General features: G+C 45.5%; 1 protein-coding gene across 1 annotated transcript in view; it reads right to left on the reverse strand.

Moving 5' to 3' along the window:
* ZFYVE9 (zinc finger FYVE-type containing 9) overlaps positions 1 to 22,412 on the reverse strand; it is a 45,199-nt gene that overhangs the window by 13,195 nt on the left and 9,592 nt on the right. Inside the window, exons 2-12 of the mRNA XM_040406919.1 lie at positions 12,207 to 12,308; positions 9,874 to 11,651; positions 8,786 to 8,885; positions 8,344 to 8,520; positions 6,346 to 6,509; positions 6,104 to 6,215; positions 5,594 to 5,716; positions 3,268 to 3,423; positions 2,310 to 2,534; positions 1,056 to 1,138; positions 734 to 838 (exon numbers count right to left, since the gene is read on the reverse strand). Of these exons, the coding sequence (XP_040262853.1) occupies positions 734 to 838; positions 1,056 to 1,138; positions 2,310 to 2,534; positions 3,268 to 3,423; positions 5,594 to 5,716; positions 6,104 to 6,215; positions 6,346 to 6,509; positions 8,344 to 8,520; positions 8,786 to 8,885; positions 9,874 to 11,651; positions 12,207 to 12,276 (3,093 nt within the window). The 5' untranslated portion in view covers positions 12,277 to 12,308. The remainder of the gene's footprint in view (positions 1 to 733; positions 839 to 1,055; positions 1,139 to 2,309; positions 2,535 to 3,267; positions 3,424 to 5,593; positions 5,717 to 6,103; positions 6,216 to 6,345; positions 6,510 to 8,343; positions 8,521 to 8,785; positions 8,886 to 9,873; positions 11,652 to 12,206; positions 12,309 to 22,412) is intronic.

Here is a 22,412-nt window from a genome sequence, read left to right on the forward strand (position 1 = left end):
CCGTTCCAGAGCGGGTGCCATCTTTAAAGACCCGACATCCTCCATTTTAGGGGTTAATCTGAGATCCAAGGGTTATAAATCAGTCTGTTTGCAAGCTGTGACAGTCTGTTTTCTTTGAATCCCATCATCTGACAGCTCACGCATAGCTCTTATCTCTTGATCTCAAACAATTACTTAAGCAATATTCATATCAGTTTGATAAGAATTGAGCTATAATGAGTGTTTATGAGGTCAGGAGATCAGAGATAACAGCTACACATGAGCCGTCAGAGAAGGCGATTTAAAGAAAACAGACTGATTTTTAACCCTTGTAGGGTCCAACATCCGGGACTCTCGCCGATTAGCTGTTAGAGAGGACACTGGCACTCGCGCTGAGGACTTCTCTCAGCTCACCAAGCACAGAGCTGTACATTGTATAGCGGCTGTGCTCGGTATCGCAGATCAGCCCCATTCACTTCAATGGGGTTGAGCTGTGCCTAGGACACGTGACCGATGAACATGGCTAAACTGGAGAAAGTTGCTGCGCTACTGCAAGCACCGCTGCCTTCTCAAACAGATGACTGGTGTTGGACCCCATCTATCAGATACTGATGACCTATCCAGAGGACAAGCACAGGATAGGTCATCAGTAAAAAAATAAAAAATAAAAATAAAAAAATCTGGGAAAACCCTGTTAAAGAAATAGTATTGTATGTTAATACTGTTCAAACATTAACAGTGAAGCAACGGTTACCTCATTGTATCGATTGCTGGGGATCTTGATGCTGGTTTTTCTGACTTCCATATCTACTACCAAGCCCTGGACGACCGGCAGCGTGTACTGGTAATTTCGAAAATCCTAAAGTAAAAAGAAAGGATTAAAAAAAGCTTCTGGTTTCTTTAGCTTATATAGGACATAAATTCACATTATTATCACTAATCTAAGGTTAATCTTGGAACGGATTTTGTCATCTGATTTTTTTCACATGCTCCAGTTACAAAGATAAGAACACTAGGGTATAATATCAAACAGAGACAAAAAAAAAAAAATAATATGTACAAGTTCGGATACTCACTGCTAAGACATTAATGATTGTGTGGCCAGTCTCCCCGAACAGCGGCTTCCTGAATCTGACACTGAAGAGCGGACAGGGGTACACTACACAGAAACACAGCGGACATTACACAACTTTTATATTCTTGGTTTGGTAAACATTTTGCAGTCATACATGCAGAATATATGAAACCATTAAAGGGGTTGGCCCACCTCACTCACTGGACTCGCACCCATCTCTAGAACAGGGCCCCGAAAGTAAACAAGGTCGTACCATGCAAGCACGGCCATCCTCCATTCACTTCTATGGGAGTGCTGAAAAAGTACCGACTTGGCTATTTCCAGAATTCCCATAGAGGTGAACGAAGCAGTGCGCTCCCCATTCACTTCTATGGGAGTTCCAGAAACAGCTGAGAGTGCTCGCTGCGCTCTTTTTGGGACTCCCATGGAAGTGAACGGAGAGCATGCTGCACATGCGTGCTGCGCTCTCTTTCACGATGGGGGCCCCTTTTTAGAGATGTGTGTGGATCCCAGAGGTGGGACCTGCACCTATCTGACATTGGTGGCATATCCTAGCGATATGCCACCAAAGTGTGCGATGGGCCAACCCCTAATTCTGTGAACTCAATAGTAAAGGCTGTGTTATATCTACCATTGGAGTACACATACATGGAAACACTAACCAAAGGACACAATTGTAATGCTTTAAAAAGGAGCACTCCAGCCCCTTGTGCTCTGCACCAAGCAAAACACAGGTTATTCGTGACTGTTCCTTTAAAGCAGGCATGCTCAACCTGCGGCCCTCCAGCTGTTGTAAAACTTCAACTCCCACAATGCCCTGCTGTAGGCTGATAGCTGTAGGTTGTTCGGGCATGCTGGGAGTTGTAGTTTTGCAACAGCTGGAGGGCCGCGGGTTGAGCATGCCTGCTTTAAAAGGAATCTGTCTCCTCCAAACCACAATACAACAGAACACCTGCCTCTGGCTCCAGATCAGCAATCTGTATGTGGATACTCACACCCCCATTTACCCGCTATATAACAAACCAGCCATGGAATGCAAAGAGGACTTCTCTCCATTATGTGTGCATGCACAGGAGTCATCTCAATACATTCCATGGCTGGATTGCAGGTGCACAGTAGGGGGAATGATGGTGCGAATAGACATACAAAATACTGATCCAGAGTCATAGGTACAGTAGGTGTTCTGTACATGAATTATGACACTTAAATATTCAAGAAATGAAAACCTTGCAGCACTCGCTGCATCTCCACTTACATCTATACTCTGCTCCCAGGCGAAGCATGAGCCGCATGGGAAAAACTTTGGCCCACGGTGTCTCCCATTTCTGAATGAGGATTCCAAACAGATAGGGCTGTGCAGGAAGTACCAGGTCTTGAAGGGACTGGTATGTGGGTGTAACATACAGGAACCCTCCATGTTCCTTACTGCCTAGGAAGCTTTGGCTGACAAACGAGTGTCCCAAGTTTCCAATCATATTACCTGTGATGGAAGCAAATACAGGTATGTTAAACATATTACAAAATTCCATGTCAATAATGGGAGCGCTGCTCCCATTGAAGTGGATGCATTACACAGCTCCTGTCGCCGATTTTGAGAGTGCACTCACAAGACTACCTAGACGAAAATGTATGTTGCGGCGCAGGACCAGCACGCAACCACGAGGTACATTTTTGTCGTAGACTGGGAATAGGATAAGCACCCCCTAGTGGTGCCTGAGGGAAGTCAGAATTGTCAGAATAGTTTTATTTTTACCACTTCTGGGAGAAAGAGAAATATCCAGTATAAAATGTATTATTAAATTATTCAGTACAGAACTGTGCATCCTACAAATGACACAGTGAAATGATGGAGATTCACTCTAAAAGCAAAATTCTTTATTAGGACATATAGAGCACAAAAAACACTGCTGTACATCTGTGCACCAGGGCTTGGATGTGCGAGGACCTGGTGCCTCGGGTTCTGTTCTCAATAAATAAGCAGGGAGTTAAGGGTGAAGGACAGGCATAAGGCACTGAATCTGCATATATGTGATATAACAGTGTACATTGTTTTTAGTGTGCACAAATTATTAAAAAACATTAATATGCCCGTAAGGAAACAACCATTTCTCACATAGATGCTACCCAGAGCGCAAGTCATACACATTCCACTCATCACTGTGAATTTCGACAGCATCAGTCTTTACAAACTCCTCACAAATCCTTTCACGTACCTGCCAATGCCTCCCGGTAAATCTCCACAAAGTGACAGAAGACGTCCCTGGGCAGGCACTTCTCGTCAGGGAGACACTGCAGGAGGATGACGAGCTCAGCTTGCCCCACGGCGTGCATTCCTTTTGTGGTGAAGCACCAACACTTCCTGTTCACATCTGGAGGAGGCAAGCGCAGGCAGCACTAAGTGAACCTGAACGGAGTTGGCTACCTAAGACGCAGCGCTGGACTACTTACTGCAGGCTTCTGCTGCATTTACATGCAGCAATCGAGCACACAGTTGTCGGGAAGGAACCGTTCCTTCGTGACAATCGCCTGCTCTTTAGTGGAGGTGAAGCACTGTTTGGACATGCAGCGATCACCTCCGCAGTATAAAGGTGGATTTAGACGAACCAAGAATCATCCAGATTATCGGGAAGAAGCATTAGCCATCTAAATGTGCCATCGATCGGCTGATGATTCTGTATGGGGACGAGGAATCACATGTAAATGCAGCAGTCTCCTTCCCTGAACAAGCAGCCGACTGTCCTTCCCAACAATGGGCCGCTCCATCGGACCGTCTAAACCTGCCTTAAGGACATGCAATGGGTACTGCGATCGCGCGTACAGCTGCGCTGTTGCTGGGCAGCAGATCACTGTTTAGACAAGACGATCTGCTGCCCAGAAACAATCATTTCGGTGTCCACAGTAATGATTATTTCACCCAATGGATGAGCATTTCGCTCATTCATCAGGTGATCTCCGGCACCTTTAGGAGGGCAGACTGGGAACGAGCATTCGTAGGAACGTGTATCCCCGATAATCTGCCCGACAATCAGACATTGTAAACCCACGTTTAGACTAATTCCTAACATTTGCCTACAATATCCATAGATTAGATTAAATGTATATATTAATAGATTATAATTCATCAAGCATGAGGTCAAAGCAGAAATGGGAAAAAATACATGGACATATTAGCAGATGGCAAAATAGCTTTAGCAACCGGTGCCAAAAAGGTCATGGGATACCTCAGGTCTAGATGCACCTATCAAAAATTTTGCTCTTTTACTCTATGCATCATTTTTTGGACACACACGGAACAGAGTACATACATACAAGAGCTGGAGTGGTTTGTAGGTGGACAACCAAAGTAGAGAATGGGTGGAATATAGCACCTAAAATATTATTAAAGGGAACCTGTCACCGGGATTTTGGGTCTAGAGCTGAGGACATGGGTTGCTAGATGGCCGCTAGCACATCCGAAATACAATTTGATACATATGCAAATTAACCTGAGATGAGTCTGTCCCTGACTCATCTCACGTACAGGACTCATCTCAGGTTAATTTGCATATGGATCAAATAGTTTTTTTCACACAATAAAAGCACACAGAGCTATGGGGACTGGATATTGCGGATGTGCTAGCAGCCATCTAGCAGCCCATGTCCTCAGCTCTAGACCCAAAATCCCGGTGACAGGTTCCCTTTAAACCTAGGCTAAGATCCTGTTATACCCAGGCTTGTAAATATCACAAAAGGGAATTTAAAGGGGTCGGTCCACAACCAATCTTTATATAGGTGATAAAGGCTTGATTGCTGTGATCACAATCACTAGAATGGGAGTCCTAAGCCCCCCGTATTTCTCCCCATAGCACGACCACAATGATTAAGAGTTTGAATGGAACCATGGTAGAGCATGTGAGATGCTACTCAATTCAAAGCCTATGGGACTGACGGAGAAAGGAAGGGCAGGGTGCAAGCTCTCAGCCACTCCAAGCAGGTCCTCACTGCACTTGTAAAATGAGGACAAAAATCCTAAAAAAAATTGTTCTAAAAAATTCTAAAGTAGTATATAGTTTCAAATATTTTAATATTTAAAATTATTCATACATAAATAGGATCCTATTTATGCATCAATAATTTTTAATAATAAAATATTTTAAACTATACTACATTTGAACTATTTATAAACAGGATTTTTTTTAGATTTTTTGTTTCAAGTATAGATTCTTGCTTATTTAAGGGTTATATCTAATATATATACGGTAGGTGTTTGTGAAATGAGGATAAAAGTGGAGGAGAATAGAGGTTCCAACCGTGGGGCACCCAGCGAAAAGATATTCATCGCCTTTCCTTTGGATAGTCTTTTGTGGGAAAACCCCTTTAAATTTCCTACCACAGGATCTTATTGTTGACTTTATTTAAAAGGGATCTGGATGTAAATCTATAAAGATGCAGCAATACAAACAGTTTGAAATCATGCGAGATACATTCTGATTCCGAGTCACGGGTATTTGTTGCTACCGTCCTCGGCATAAACACTTCAGACTCAACAACATGACGTACAATTCACAATCTTCACCATTGCCAAAAGATTTGCGTTCAGGACGAACACCAGGGGATCGGGTCCCCCATCTTCCAGTTGCTGCATGACAGACATCTGGGAGGGGCGTTCTTCCACAGCATAATCTAAGGGAAGAAACATGAAATCCCACTAAGATTATCCAAATCAATTCCAGTTTAAGATACCGGCACAAACAGTGAACATCCCCTTTAAAATCTCACAGGTTACATATCCATGTGAGAAAAGTCTGAAACTACGAATAGGTTGCAAACTAAATATCAAGGGATCTGAAATTGAATGACGCAATGAAGATAGCAGCCTGAAACGTTGTGAAACTTTATTTTATTTTTTTAACTCAAGGTGAAAAGCTTTCATGGACTATCTTATATTGCTGCCAATTAGTACATTAAAATTACTGAAAATAAAAAAAGATATAAAAAAAAATCCCAAACACTGGTGTACTCAATATGAATGGTTATAATAACGAAGCCATTCATTTATCCCTGAATTACCTCCTTTGACGCCGGTGGAGATAAGAATCGGGGGAAGACCGTCCTCTGGTATAAGGTTCATTGCACTGCCGACCTGAGTTATACTGCCACAGAACCCAGATGTGCTCTCATTCTAGAAGACAGAACAAATAGGAATATGTATAAAAACCAAAAAATACAACTGCAAATGTCCAGTGGTCTGTCGCACAATGCTTCCTACAGAATGCAGAGTATTAATCGATTTCTCGGCAGTGTGACCTCACCTCTGATGACGGTGAAGTGCCGGGGGAGGATTTGTTGGTGTCATGGGATACAGTCAGGTTTCCAGCCGCTGGGGCTGCGTTCACTTTTCCCGCATCAGCAGCTTCCCCATTCGGTAAAATGCCATCCGCAAACCAGACCCGCCTCTGCTCCCTGGACTGGGATCCTAGGAAAAATTACAGTTGCATTTACTTTTCTTTTATCTTGTAAAAAATTCTGTTCAGTTTTGCAAGTGCGGCATTATTCACGGAGAGAGAATTGCTTTGTTTCGTTAAATTACTGCACCTGTGCAAAGGTGTCTTTAGAGACATTAAAATACTAAACACCTATGACAGGATATTATGTTACTGGAATTTTAAAGGACCATACAGAATGAAATACAAGCAAATAATAGGAAAAAAATGCTGAGAGGCCTCGGGGGGGGGGGGGGGGGGAGGAGATTGGAATTCACAGGAAGTCCAAGGGACACACCTCAAAAAGGAGAGGCAGAAAGCACAAGATCGAAGAGCAAACAAAAGGCAACCGGTAAATTCTCATCATTTAACCTGATACACATTTATGTAATGCAATGAATATTATTCACCTTTGCATGGAAACATAAATGGGAACTCCAACAAAAGAAATGTATGGGATATTCATAGACTATTTTGTAGAAATAGAAGGACCTGGCTGCTCACTTGTCTAAGCAAGGATGGATTCACTATGTCGTATACGTCAAACACATCCAATAGGCCCGTATACATCTAATACAGGCCATAAGACTGTCCTCCATCGAGCCAGAATACACCGGTGTCCCTTTTTTAAAGAGCTTGTCTCACTTCAGAAAATGGGATTTATCATGTAGAGAAAGTTAATATAAGGCACTTACTAATGTATTGTGATTCTCTATATTGCTTCCTCCTTTGCTGGCTGGATTAATTTTTCCATCACATTATATGCTGCTCATTTCCAGAGGTTACCACCACTCTGTAATCCAGCAGCGGTGGTCGTGCTTGCACACTATACGAAAAAGAGCAGGCCAGGACCGTGGGAGTGCACATAGGCTTGCACTTTTTTCTGTAGTGAGCAGGCACGGTCGCTGCTGCTAGATTGGAAGGTGGTCGTAACCCCTGGAAACGAGCAGTGTATAATGTGATGGAAAAATGAATCCAACCAGCACAGGAAGCAATATGGACAATGACAATACATTAGTAAGTGCCTTGTATTGACTTTCTCTACATGATAAATGCTATCTGCTGAAGTGAGACGACCCCTTTAATGTTGTATGGAATAACGCAGCATGCTGCACTATTCCATGCAGAGGTATGCACTATGCAGTAAAAAAAATACAGTATAAGATAGGTTCCCATATAGAAAACTAATGTGCCATGTGGCATCTGTTGGGGGGGGGACCATCAGCAGCCGTTTGGTGACCTCACAGGAGGGGAATTCCCGGAGGTGTGAGGCGGAGGCCATGGAGCAACAAACATGGTGGAGAGAATGATAATTGGCATCTACCCAAACAAGCAGGTATACATCAGGAAATCCTCCCGATAGATACCTCCAACGGATACTGGACAAAAACGGATTATACAATCGAGGGGTTTGCAAGACTGGTTCCCCAATACATCTCCACCGTCTTCTACAGATTAATAGTATTCATTTGTGTGTGTTCCCAGCCAAGTACCCAAAACTTAGTAAGGTAGCAAAAATAGATTACTCTATGGGCACAGAACCAAAAGGGGCGACAGAAAGAAGTCATGGGGGGCACACACCTCAGAGCGCCAAATATACTGTTGGGGCACAGAAAGTGTGTGGGTGCAGGATGGAAATTTTGAGGGGTGCATAACATTTGGTGAGGAGCCGACAGAATGGGGCAACATACATTGCATAACGTGCTACAGATATTACTGGGACACACACACATTTCCCTCTGGATATGCCATCAATTTCTCACAGTTCATTAGCTTTTACATTCAGGTCTTTAATACTCCGCAGTTCTAGGACTGACAAAATCTCACCTTCAGTTCCTGGATGTTTTAGAACTCCAACGGGTACCATGACAGTCGGAGGTGGGGAACTGAGGGCTCCGGAAGCTTGTGCCTGCTGCATTGGGGGGATGGTAGAGCAGTACTCGGCGGGGTTGTTAGGGTTTGGGCTTTGAACTGATGCGCTCACCATGTTCTCCCATGCCTGGGCTGAAATGCAAAAAATATCACTTAGAATAAAGGACAAAACCTGCAAAGGGCAAAAACTCTCATTCCAAAGCATGATGCTTTCCATATATTTTGTGCGCAGACAAGCTGTCGGGGCGTGCTGAGAGAGGACAAACCGCAGTGCCGCTGCCACACCACTTATAACGCAGAAGCATAAAGGCAGGTTTACATGGATGCTTTAGTTTTGCACAAGTATACGATGAAAGGTTGCGCGAATCTGCCAATACAGGATGAGGGCATCCCTTACCATTGATGAGCACAGAATGGCAGATAACGCACACGCGGGCCTCTTTCTTATCCATGTACAGTAGTTTGCATTTGAGGCTGCAGCAGGCAGCGCAGAACACCTGAGAACAGATGACAGAAGTGGTTACTGCACTTTAACATTCATAGATAGGTCTTCACTGAAAGCCGGACTGAAACATATTCTCCATCTCTGTCCATCAGATGTCCTTTCTATACCATTAGCTATTCCTCGCAACTCATGAAAAAACGGAATTGCGCCAGTAAATGGATCACTGTGTTACATGGAGCATCGTTTATCGGTGACCACCACCATATTGGGGAGCGAGGCAGAGCTCCATTTACTGAAAATGAGTGACAATAATGCTTTCATTTCTCCCCAGTTATGTGCAAGAAAATACATTTTATGATGATCATATTTTTGCAGTTTTTTGTTTTTTTTCCAAATGATTTTACCACAATTTTCATTACTTTTAAAAATCCCATTAACACATTATTATTGTTATGTCAAGGTTATAATGGGCTAGCATATTTCCGCACGTTAACCCCACTTTTTCTAGTTTGTTATATTGCTGTCAGACCCCTTAAAATTGTCAATTTTGGCCAACTTCTATCAAATGTCCAACATGAAGGGGTGGTCTCACTTTAGAAAATGGCATTTATCATGTAGACACAGTTAATACAAGGCTGTTCCTAATGTACTGTGATTGTCCATATTGCCTCCTTTGCCGACTTGATTTGTTTTTCCCCCATTCATTATACCCGGCTTATTTCCAGGGGTTACAACCACCGCCGGGCAGGGAGCTGCCGCGCATGCGTGCCTATGTGCGCTTCAACGGTCCTGGTCACCAGAGAGGCTGATGCTTGGATTGCAGGGTGGTCATAAACCCTGGAAAGGAGCAGTGTATAATGTAAAAGGAAAAAATGAATCCAACCAGCAAAGGAGGCAATATGGACAATCCCAATACATTAGTAAGTGCCTTGTGTCAACTTTCTCTACATGATAAATGCCATTTGATGAAGTGAGACGACCCCTTTAATATCTGCTCTTCCTGCCTGTAAGCTACGAGCAGCCTATATGCATTGGCCTACCTTTCCACATGCTCTGCAGTGGTGTCTCCGTTTTGTAAATGTGAACCTCGCCTCACATTTCATACAGTTAGGGGCTTGAGAATCAGGGACCCAGACTGGAGCCACCTCTCCTAGAGTTGTGAATGGCTTGGTGGCAGAAACGCCATACTGCCCAGCGAGGAGGTCGTTATCGGGGCTGTCTGCGGACACGGCAAGGCACGGACTGTTGGGGCCCCTGTAATCTCCGAGCAGGTCACCGTTTGCATCAAAACCAGGGCTACGAATGGCAGCTTTGTCGCGGAGAGCATCCGACACGATGACGTCATTTTGATTTGACTTATTTAAGAAGTCGTTTTTGTTTTTGGAGCTGCAGCCAGCGTTGGGGGGGACCAGGTCGCACTGTAACATGTCAGATAATGGCTTTGGGATCTGCAGCTTGAGATGAGTTGGCTGCTTTGGGCGTGCTCCACCATAGGGGACACTAAGAGGTTGCATGCTCCTGGCTGTCTTTGAAGTCTGCCCATGCGCAGGTGCTACCTGATTGCCGAGACCATGCAAGTGGTTCTTCAGGACATCCCCACTGGCATTTACCAAAAGTCCTCTCCCCTCTGGAGCGTCGTCATCCCTCTGCTCGTAAACATTAGTGTAATTTTCTGACTTGCACTCCTCTATTTCTTTCTCCTCCGTCACAGAGTCTTCTTTCGATGGCAAACTCTTTGGGTTATGAGCTACAGTCGGGTTTTGCATTCCATAGGAATCACACCCATTTTGCAGAGACATGACAGCATCCGTCCCATCAGCATTATGCAGCTTACCGTCCACCAGAATTTTATCTGGGTCGCTACGTTTATCGTTCCCGTGCGACTTTCTGTCCCCATCTAGTGTTTCTTTGTCACCATTTGTCACAACAGAGTCTGAGAAATGCTCCGCTACTAGTTCAGAAGACCCGTCAGGCTGGAGTCCATCATTAGCTAGTGCAATCTGATCAACATCTGCAGGCCTGTGATCGCCTGCAACTATCTGCTTATCTGTAGATGGTAGAAATGAGGCCTTTAGATGGTTTTTACTAGAATCATCGCCTACAGTCAGATCATCAAGTGGACAGGATATATTTTTATTATCATTTTCCGTACTGGGGACACCTTTGCTAGGAGAAAGCTGACGCACTTCGGACATTGGGGGCACAGAATAGGGTGGACTAGTAAGGTCTTCAGTACTATTTTCCCAAACACTTAGGGTTGAATTACTAGTAATGCTACTATGGCTCTGCACCGCGGGACAAACCCTCGCTTCGATAGTAGCAGAGACGTGGGCCACTTTTGTACAGTCTGTTTCGGTCACTTTTTGATTGAGGTCACCGACATGTAAGGGACTTTGCAAAATCTTGTCACTGTCCAGGGCACTCTCAGAGTTCACGATCGCTTGGCTTGAAGGGGTGCTGCCAGGGGATGCCCCCTCCCCAAGAGCAGCATTTTGACCACAGCTCATACTTAGGGTAACATCAGCCAGCAGCGACTCCTCGGCGCACTGCAAAGTACTGCATATGTTTTCCGGCTGGGCTTTTCTGTCCTCAGCCATGCTGGTGTCTTCTGTCACCATAGTGGACAGCTCCGGGGTGATGTCATTTATCTCTCCATTGGAACAGGGCGTCAGGCTGGGTGAGCGGTCTTTGAGGTGAGCCTCGATTGCAATGATTGATTTACTGACATTGTCCAGCGCAGAATTCTCTGTCAGACGAGAAGGAGGATTCAGGATCTGATTCCATTTCGCATCCAACAGTTTTGGCGAAACGTTCTCATCTGAAAAGCAAAAACGGCATCAACAAATCGCCAGAAAAATCACAGCCCTCGTATAATAAATGACATTAATATAATGACATAACAATGAGTAGGGCTACAACGCTCCCCAGTCGTTATAACGTATAACTCCCAGCATGACAGGACTTGTTAGAAGTTGTACCTTTGCACAAAATCTAGATATTTGAGCTCAACCGCCTAAAGGGACAGCGCACTTTTTTTTTTTTACCAAATGAACCTAGAAACTGATATTCTTTTTTTTTTTTTTATCAGTTTTTATTTTCTGACAGTATTCTGTTATCTATATAATATTACGGGGGCGGCCATCTTGCCTGAGCAGTTGTTAACAGCATTAGAGATGGGCTTTACAGCAGCCACCATGGACGATAGACACAATGGTCTGGAGCGCACCGCATTGACTTCTATGGGCTCCGTGACCTGTTCAGAGGTCATTGCCCAGGGAGGAGGTGGGGGGGGAGGGGGGAGTAGAAAAGCTGTGACCATCACCTACTGAAAATGGTGGATCCGATAGTGAAAATGACAAATTTACTACTGCACCTTCATTCTTTTCAAATTCGTCCAACACTTTGTCCAAGTTACAAGATTCTTCCTCAAAATAGTTCTCCATTTGTTAATGACCCTTCAGGCTGAGGTCTCGGCCTAGAAAAGAAAAAGGATTCATTTAGTTACTCAGCACGGAGGTTAATTACTTATTTTAAGTTCTTTAGTGTTGAGTGAAGCGAGCTTGAGACGCTTTATCCAAAGTCGCTTCGTTTAAAACTGCGTAATAATACTGTACGGATTAGAATGCATAGGCTCCGATGAGCCAAAGTTAGTTATTCGCAAAGTCGCACGTGACTTTGTTGAAAAACTTCGGTAGTTGATTTTTAAGGTGGAAAACCACTGTAAAACTTGAAACCGAACTCGCGTTCTGTTCCGAGGTACTAGTCGGATTTGAACCAGAGTTCGGTTTTAAAGTACGGAGGCGGATATTATTCAGCTTTGCTTTGCTCAACACTAGCTTATAATCGATAAAAATGGAAAGAAGCCCAATGTTCCGAATTCTCTACCTTCAACCTGCTGCAAATTGTCCGACCTGTATACAACAAAACTTGCAAAGATACGATTTTTTTTTTTTTTAAATGACCGACGTTGATAAGAGCAAAATGTATGTTTTCATATTAAAGCTCGGTGCTGGGACCTGTCGGCTAAAAGTTTGCTCTTTCCTGGTGATGGATTTGGGGAGACGCATCTATGGAGGGTCTCGGGGCACTCACACCTGCGCAGAGAGGAATCTTACGGTCCGGCTGAAGGGTAATGAGAGGGAAAGATATGACATAGTAGTCAGAGCTCCTATGTCAGAGGGAACAATCCAAAGGACGTTTTGCAGAAGACGGATCTCATTTCATCAGGTCACTTTCGCAGTTTTCTCCCACGGATGCAAAATGAATTGCAAAGAAGATAGATAGATTCTGTGTCAAACCCCCCCCCCCCCCGCTCACAAGTCCTTAGGAGGGTGACGTAAATTAATGACATTGGCTAAATTTAAACCATAATCCCATTTGCAATTCTCAGAAGATATGACACATAAAATGACACAAATTTAATAACAATGCTTGGGAGGGCAGAAATAACAGCAAGGAAAACTGGTCCCTGGAAACAGAGCAAGGTCTGAACAAGAATCGAGGCCACAGCATCAATGACTTATGACGCGATCACTAAGGCCTCGGTCACCCAAAAATGTTTTGGGGTGGAATTTGGCACAGATTAAGTGGCAAAAAAAACGCTAAATCTGCTTTCCACTGTTTTCAATGGGAAGCCACGCAGCACTTCATGTGTACAAGAAAGGACATGTCCGCACGGACGTGCCGGAAACCATCGTGTGTATCCACTCGTGGCCTAGTTCTATTCAATGGAGCTAAACCACTAGGGGATCCATGGCGTTTAACCCCTTGAGGGCATGAGGATTCCTTTTTTTTTTTAGCTTTGTTTTTTTTGCTCCCTGCCTTCCCAGAGCCATAACTTTATTATTTTTCCATTCTTGAGGGCTTATTTTTTGTGTGAGAAGTGGTACTTTCTAATGGAACCTTTTAATATTGCATAATATGTAGTGGAAAGCTGGGACAAAAATCCAAATGGGGTGGAATTGGAAAAAAAAACCTTCATCGCGCCATAGTTTGTGGGCTTCATTTTTACGGCGTTCTCTACGCAGTAAAACTGATCAGTGCCCTTCATTTACAGCAGTACCAGATTTCTTTCTTTAGGTACAGCCAAGTACTGGCCAAAAATCAAAAGCGGTCTAAACCTGGAATACCCCTTACATCCTCCTTGGAAAGGAACATTGCCAGCTGGCGTCTAACATTACCGACAAAAAGTCTGTGCTGCTGGGACTCTCTGCAATTTAGGGAATGGGATGTCCAAACCAGACCGCCAAAGATCCGCAAATGTTGTATTCCATGGAGACCATTCAGGTAAGTGGCCTTCCATATAGAACATGGACAACTAGACTCCACAAGAGCCACAGCTTGAGCTGGAGACGCCTTCTAGGAAATCTGCCTGCCCTATAGACAGCCGCTCTCCTGGTCTGTTCACAAGCCGGTACGGTCTCTCATGCCTACAGTTCACACTTACGTTGTTATTTTACGGTATTGATATCCAGCAGAGGAAAAAAAAAATCAGTTTAGTCCTCATGCATTCTGAAAGGAAAGAGATCTGCTCCGGAAGCATTCTGTTTTGGGACCGGACACACAACCGCTGCAAGCTGCGGTTTTGTGTCCGGTAATAAAAACTGATCGGGCACTGAAAACAATGTAAGTCGATGGTGACGGATCCGTTTAAAAAAGGGATCCGTCACCCACTGGCTTTTAATGTATTTAGTGACGGATCAGGTATTTTTGATTTCACACAACTGCATCCAAATGGATCAGATGCTTCCTGATGTGCAAAATCAAAAGGGTTCCATATAATACCGGTACCGAGATCCCCTGCCGGATCTCAATACCGGAATTAACAACCCAAGTGTGAAAACAGTTTTATTGGTCCGTATCATGAATTAATACAATCAGGATATTAGTGCGAGTCTCGGTTTTCCAGCTATTTAGCCTCTAACCTCTCATAAGTCAAAACACGAACAGCAAAATATCCAGGGCGGTCACCAATGTACCGTGAAATCTATGACATTTTTTTAGGGCACGTCAGAGCTCACTTGTCGATTCCGGTTACAGGAGCCGAGCCGTCACATGGATTTTCTCCTTGGCAGTATTCACTCAGGCAGAGACGTTGCTCAAATGGAGCCCTGTAATGACTCGGGTGAATGCACTCCGCCATTTAAATCACTAGCATTTACTAGGCCGTCAAGGAGCGGAGTGTAAACCTTGTGCAACGTCCCATCGTGGGCAAATGACAGACCAGACGTAGTCATTAAAGGTCTGCTTCAGAGCTAATGGAGGGGGCGATTCCAAGGTGGTTAGTGATTATGAAAATCTTGCCAAGACCAAAAATCAGCATGCCGATTGGAATCCCGTAAGCGCCTTTTTACGATCTACAGTTTTTAATATAGTTCAATACATAGGTGTTCAATCTATCCCAAGAATAGGCCACTGATATTAGGACGACTCCTTAACTAGTGAAAAAGTTCTACAGCATTTGGTCTATCCCCGATTCATAAACCTATGCAAAGTGTGACCAGATTTGAAAAAATTAAAATAAATAAGAAATGAGGCACTATGGGATTATTCAGACAACCGTGATCGGTCTGGGAAATATTGTCCATGTGTCGGCAGCATCTCCTCTGAACCGACTTGATCGTATCGTAGAGATTTATGATACAGTCAGTTCACGTGATGGCAGATCTATTGTACTGTACCCAGATGAAGTGAGCACAGTCCAACAGAGCCACAATCAGATAGGAACTGACTTTATCATAAATCACAACGATGCCATCAAGTCAGGTCAGGGGAGCCACGGTCAGCACGGGAGATGCAGCCGACACATGGACTATATTTCCTGGACCGATCGCGGTCATAAATCACTACGATGCAGTCAGTTCGGGTCAGGGGAGCTATGGCCAACACACAGACCAGGGCCGATCAGGGTCATGCGACTCAGCCCTAACTTTGGTAAATGTTACATGGGGCCATCCTATTGGCTATTTCGCACCAGCGCGATACAACACGAGCAATAAAACCAAGAAGAACAGAGAACGTCACACACAAGCCACGCCAATCAACAGTATTTTACATAGTTAAATGCATAAGGTTTTATGCAAAAAAAGAAAAAAAGAAGCATAATCTCTCATCAAAGTCTGAATAACCAATCAAGCGTCATCAATATTCCATGAGGAATAAAACGGCAGCTGCAGAAGGGACACAATGTCCATCCAGAGCGCGACGAGACGGCACAATTCCTCCAACGTATCAGTCGGATTCATTCACAATCAGTACGGGGGCTACGAAGAATAATCCCAGCGTGAGATTACAGGAGTGCAATCATTTCGGCCATCACAGCAGCCGCAATCTGTCGGACAAGACTGCAAGGTTACTGCGTGTAGATGAGAAGAGGGACATCCGCAGAATGATCGGAACAGGCGGCACCTCATCTGCACAGCTTTACACTTCAGGATCACTGCACCGTCTACTTGTGTAGGTGAGAACAATAGTATCCGAAAACTGTAAAATAAAAAATTAAAAAAAATGGGGGAAAGTCAAAAAAAAAATATATATATATATATACTGATGGGAATGGGATGTCATCAATACATGATCTGTGGGGGTCTGACAGCTAAGACCGCCACCTCTTTTCTCGGACATAGCGAGGTAGATTTATCCAAATTTGTGCAACACAAAAGTAGAGTAGCTGCTGATCCAGTACTTTATAATTCAGGCATGCTCAACCTGCCACCCTCCAGCTGTTGCAAAACTACAATTCCCAACATGCCCTGATAGCTGTAGGCTGTCAGGGCATGCTGGGAGTTGTAGTTTTGCAACAGCTGGAGGGCCGCAGGTTGGACATCCCTGCTCTAATTGACAGCCTCTCCTTAGGATAGACCACCAATTTTAGTTCAGTGAAGACCTTAGGATTCCCACTTAACTGTTTGAAGGGGCTGTGATGCTGCAGCCAGTGCTGCGTCCCCCTTCACTGCTCACAGGACAGGCCATCAATTTAAGGGTCCATTCACACGTCCTTAAGTGTTTTTGCGGATCCGCAAAACACGGACACCTGCAATGTGCGATCCGCAATTTTTGGACCGCACATCAAAGACACTATAATAGAAAATGCCTTTTCTGGTCCGCAATTGCGGACAAGAATAGGACATGTTCAATTTTTTTCAGGAACGAAATTGCGGATCCCGAAAAAATGGATCCCGAAAAAACAGATGCGGATCCCGAAAATGCGGATTTGCATCCGTTCCAGCCCCATTGAAAGTGAATGGGTCCGCAAATTGCGGAACGAATGCGGACCCAAATTACTGACGTGTGAATGGACCCTTATAGTCCGGGATAACACCTTCAACTTTCAAAAGGGGCACTGAAAAATGGAAAGGTTGCACTGGAGTTGTGCCCATAGGCAACTACAAAACGTTTCATTTGCATGAGCTTTGATAAATCTCCGCCAACACAGCGCCCTTCATGTCTCCTATTAGTTTGTGATGGGGTTTCACTCTTAACATGATGGCTGATCAGCTGTTTGAAGGATCCCCTTCAATGGTCACACTGCTCCATATAGTGCAGCTCCATACTTTTAGTAGTGGCATTGCCTCATCTCCAGCTCATTCACGGTCAGCAAAATAGGGGTATTGGCCGTGTGTACACATCACATTGCAGACCCACTGACTTTAATGGGTCTGTATTTTGCGGCGACGTATAGGACCTTTTGCGCTGCAGCTGCACGGATGGGAAAGCAAACAGAAGGACTTTTGTGCGCTTATGCTCCCTAAAAGACAGGACATGTCCTATACTTCGCCTGGGTCAGTACCACAATGCGGCATGCAGCGGGCCGGTGTTTTGCGGATCCTCGATCTGTGGACTGCAAAACACTTAGGCTGGTTTCACACGGGCGTTGCGGGAAAAGGTGCGGGTGCGTTGCGGGAACATGCGCGATTTTTCCGCGCGAGTGCAAAACAGTGTAATGCGTTTTGCACTCGCGTGAGAAAAATCGCGCATGTTTGGTACCCAAACCCGAACTTCGATCCCAAGCCCGAACTTCTGTGAAGGTGTTCTGTAGATTGTATTATTTTCCCTTATAACATGGTGAATGCAGAATGCATAGTACAATAGCGCTGGAGGGGTTCAAAAATTTTTTTAAAAAAAAATTAACTCACCTTAATCCACTTGTTCGCGCAGCCAGCATCTCTTCTGTCTTTAACTGTGAGCAATAGGACCTTTGATGATGTCACTGCGTTCATTACATGGTCCATCACGTGGATTAAGGCGAGTTAAAAATTTTAATTATTTTTTTTAACCCCTCCAGCCCTATTTTACTAAGCATTCTGTATTAAGAATGCTAATATTTTCCCTTATAACCATGTTATAAGGGGAAATATTAATGATCGGGTCCCCATCCCGATCGTCACCTAGCAACCGTGCATGAAAATCGCACCGCATCCGCACTTGCTTGCGGATGCTTGCGATTTTCACGCAACCCCATTCACTTCTATGGGGCCTGCGTTGCGTGAAAAACGCAGAATATAGAGCATGCTGCGATTTTCACGCAACGCACAAGTGATGCGTGAAAATAAAATAAAAAGTTTACAGTTTAAGTTATAGAAAAAAAAAGTTCAAAAATTATGAGGAAAATAAGAAAAAAAAAAAAGGTGTGCTTTTGGTGGGTTTTGAACTAATGGTGGTCTGTGGATGACACTTATGGGGGGGATCTGCAGGTGACACACTTATGGGGGGGGATCTGCAGGTGACACACTTATGGGGGGGATCTGCAGGTGACACACTGTTATGGGGGGGATCTGCAGGTGACACACTGTTATGGGGGGGGGGGGTCTGTGGATGACACTGTTCTGGGGGGGGGGATCTGTGGATGACACTGTTCTGGGGGGGGGGATCTGTGGATGACACTGTTCTGGGGGGGGGGGATCTGTGGATGACACTGTTCTGGGGGGGGGGATCTGTGGATGACACTGTTCTGGGGGGGATCTGTGGATGACACTGTTCTGGGGTTGGGGGGGGATCTGTGGATGACACTGTTCTGGGGGGGGGATCTGTGGATGACACTGTTCTGGGGGGGGGGATCTGTGGATGACACTGTTCTGGGGGGGGGGATCTGTGGATGACACTGTTCTGGGGGGGGGATCTGTGGATGACACTGTTCTGGGGGGGGGATCTGTGGATGACACTGTTCTGGGGGGGGGATCTGTGGATGACACTGTTCTGGGGGGGGATCTGTGGATGACACTGTTCTGGGGGGGGGATCTGTGGATGACACTGTTCTGGGGGGGGGATCTGTGGATGACACTGTTCTGGGGGGGGGGGATCTGTGGATGACACTGTTCTGGGGGGGGATCTGTGGATGACACTGTTCTGGGGGGATCTGTGGATGACACTGTTCTGGGGGGATCTGTGGATGACACTGTTCTGGGGGGATCTGTGGATGACACTGTTCTGGGGGGATCTGTGGATGACACTGTTCTGGGGGGGGGGGGGGGATCTGTGGATGACACTGTTCTGGGGGGGGTGGGGATCTGTGGATGACACTGTTCTGGGGGGGATCTGTGGATGACACTGTTCTGGGGGGGATCTGTGGATGACACTGTTCTGGGGTTGGGGGGGATCTGTGGATGACACTGTTCTGGGGGGGGGATCTGTGGATGACACTGTTCTGGGGGGGGGGATCTGTGGATGACACTGTTCTGGGGGGGGCTGTGGATGACACTGTTCTGGGGGGGGATCTGTGGATGACACTGTTCTGGGGGGGGGGGGGATCTGTAGATGACACTGTTCGGGGGGGGGGATCTGTGGATGACACTGTTCTGGGGGGGGATCTGTGGATGACACTGTTCTGGGGGGATCTGTGGATGACACTGTTCTGGGGGGATCTGTGGATGACACTGTTCTGGGGGGATCTGTGGATGACACTGTTCTGGGGGGATCTGTGGATGACACTGTTCTGGGGGGATCTGTGGATGACACTGTTCTGGGGGGATCTGTGGATGACACTGTTCTGGGGGGATCTGTGGATGACACTGTTCTGGGGGGATCTGTGGATGACACTGTTCTGGGGGGATCTGTGGATGACACTGTTCTGGGGGGGGGATCTGTGGATGACACTGTTCTGGGGGGGGGATCTGTGGATGACACTGTTCTGGGGGGGGGATCTGTGGATGACACTGTTCTGGGGGGGGGATCTGTGGATGACACTGTTCTGGGGGGGGGGATCTGTGGATGACACTGTTCTGGGGGGGGGGATCTGTGGATGACACTGTTCTGGGGGGGGATCTGTGGATGACACTGTTCTGGGGGGGGGATCTGTGGATGACACTGTTCTGGGGGGGGGGATCTGTGGATGACACTGTTCTGGGGGGGGGATCTGTGGATGACACTGTTCTAGGGGGGGGGGGGATCTGTGGATGACACTGTTCTGGGGGGGGGGATCTGTGGATGACACTGTTCTGGGGGGGGGGGGGGGGGATCTGTGGATGACACTGTTCTGGGGAGGGGGGGGGATCTGTGGATGACACATATATAGCATCTTATGCTGGTCCCCTCTGTGTCTTCTCATGTTCCTGTGTGAATAGTGACCCCATTACACAGGGCCCCGCTCACAGCAGTCTTTGCATGTAAAGTATATTCATATAATCGTCAGGTAGTAGCTCTGGTTTGTTAAACTAGCGTTATCGTCTGTAGTAGTACTCACTAGTAAAGCGGCGGGCAGGCCGGCAGCGTAACGTCACTCACTCATTCACGCTCCTGCTCCACCCGCTTCATTAATGAAGTGGGAGGAGCATGACCGAGTGAGTGACGTTACACTGCCGGCCTGCCCGCCGCTTTGATAGCGAGTACTACTACAGACAATTGCGCTAGTTTAACAAACCAGAGCTACTACCCGAGTATTATATGAATAGACTTTACATGCAAAGACTGCTGTGAGCGGGGCCCTGTGTAATGGAGTACAGCGACTGCACCGGGCCCCGCTGCGAGTGGAACCGCGATAGAGGCAAACTGTAACTGATGCATCGCAGGCCGCGCTGTGCAGCATAGCGCCCGGCGATGCATCAGTGTCAGCAATGTAAAAATTGCACCATTCGCTTTATAAGACGCACTGCCATTTCCCCATTTTGGGGGGGGGGGGGGGAGAGTGCGTCTTATAAAGTAAAAAATACTATATATATATATATATATATCGTGACACCACAATCATTGGAGACATGGCCTATGTGCAGCAACAAGAAAAAGTTTTTTAGAAACCTAGACGCAATTGGTATAGCTGCATCTGCAACGATGCAATTTATAAAAGCACATTATTAAATCAAGCACGGTGAATTCCAAGACCAAAAAAAAAAAACACAATGCCACCATCGCTGTTAGCCTCCAAAAAGAGGAAATAAAAAATTATCAAAAGTATCTTTTGTACCTGAAAACAGTGCCAACTAAAAAACTTCAACTTCAAACAACCAGCACTCAACAGCTCTGCCGACTGAAAAATAAAAATGCCTTTGCTCCTAATATAGTAATATAAAAACAACAATTTTTTAGAATAATTCTATTGTGCAAAAGGTAATAAAATGTAGTAAAACCAAAAAAAAATTATGTAAGTTTATCATAGATGTACTCATAATTACGGTATATCAAACTGGAGTAAAAAACTAAAAACTTGTAAAATGTATACAATGCACCCCAAAAGGAAAGGGGGAAAAAATGACCCTTATTTTTATCTTCTGCTGCAAGAAAATAAATCCTCCACAACCCCACAAAATAACGGGAACAATGCGGATGACAATTCTGCGATAACAGCACGTAAAAGCACGAAAGTACAAAAATCACCACAGGGCATAACATGACATTGTGCGAAGGACGAGAGGTCCTGGCAAGGGCAGATACGCGCGGTCTGTTTAAAGGGAACCTGTCACCGGGATTTTGTGTATAGAGCTGAGGACATGGGTTGCTAGATGGCTGCTAGCACCTCCGCAATACCCAGTCCCCATAGCTCTGTGTGCTTTTATTGTGCAAAAAAACTTATTTGATACATATGCAAATTAACCTGAGAGGAGTCCTGTACATGAGCTGAGTCAGAGACAGGACTCATCTCAGGTTAATTTGCATATGTATCAAATAAGTTTTTTTGCACAATAAAAGCACACAGAGCTATGGGGACTGGGTATTGCGGATGTGCTAGCAGCCATCTAGCAACCCATGTCTTCAGCTCTATACACAAAATCCCGGTGACAGGTTCCCTTTAATAAGAGGTGGGGTGCAGAGTCTGATCACAGACCTGCTGGCCAACGCGTTTCATAAATCGCAGTCCCTCCTTGTAGCGAGAGCAGAATCCCCAAGCACAGCCCAGGGGCTCATAACAACAGAGCCGCCCAGAAGCATGCAGCCGTGTGGGGCCTCCCATGGAATCACACACGCTGAAGAGGATGACCTCATGCAAACAATGACCTACAAAAAGTTGTCATGCGTGTGTTATTCATTAATGGTATGGCGTGCCAGCACAGTAAGAGCGCGAGTCGCAGACTCTGGACCGCAGCACAGTGGCTGCCTGCTAAATAATGCAATGCCTGCACGACACAACGTTTTTCCATATGGCTCCTGCCCA

Source organism: Bufo bufo, chromosome 9, assembly GCF_905171765.1.
Source record: "Bufo bufo chromosome 9, aBufBuf1.1, whole genome shotgun sequence".
Classification (NCBI taxonomy): domain Eukaryota; kingdom Metazoa; phylum Chordata; class Amphibia; order Anura; family Bufonidae; genus Bufo; species Bufo bufo.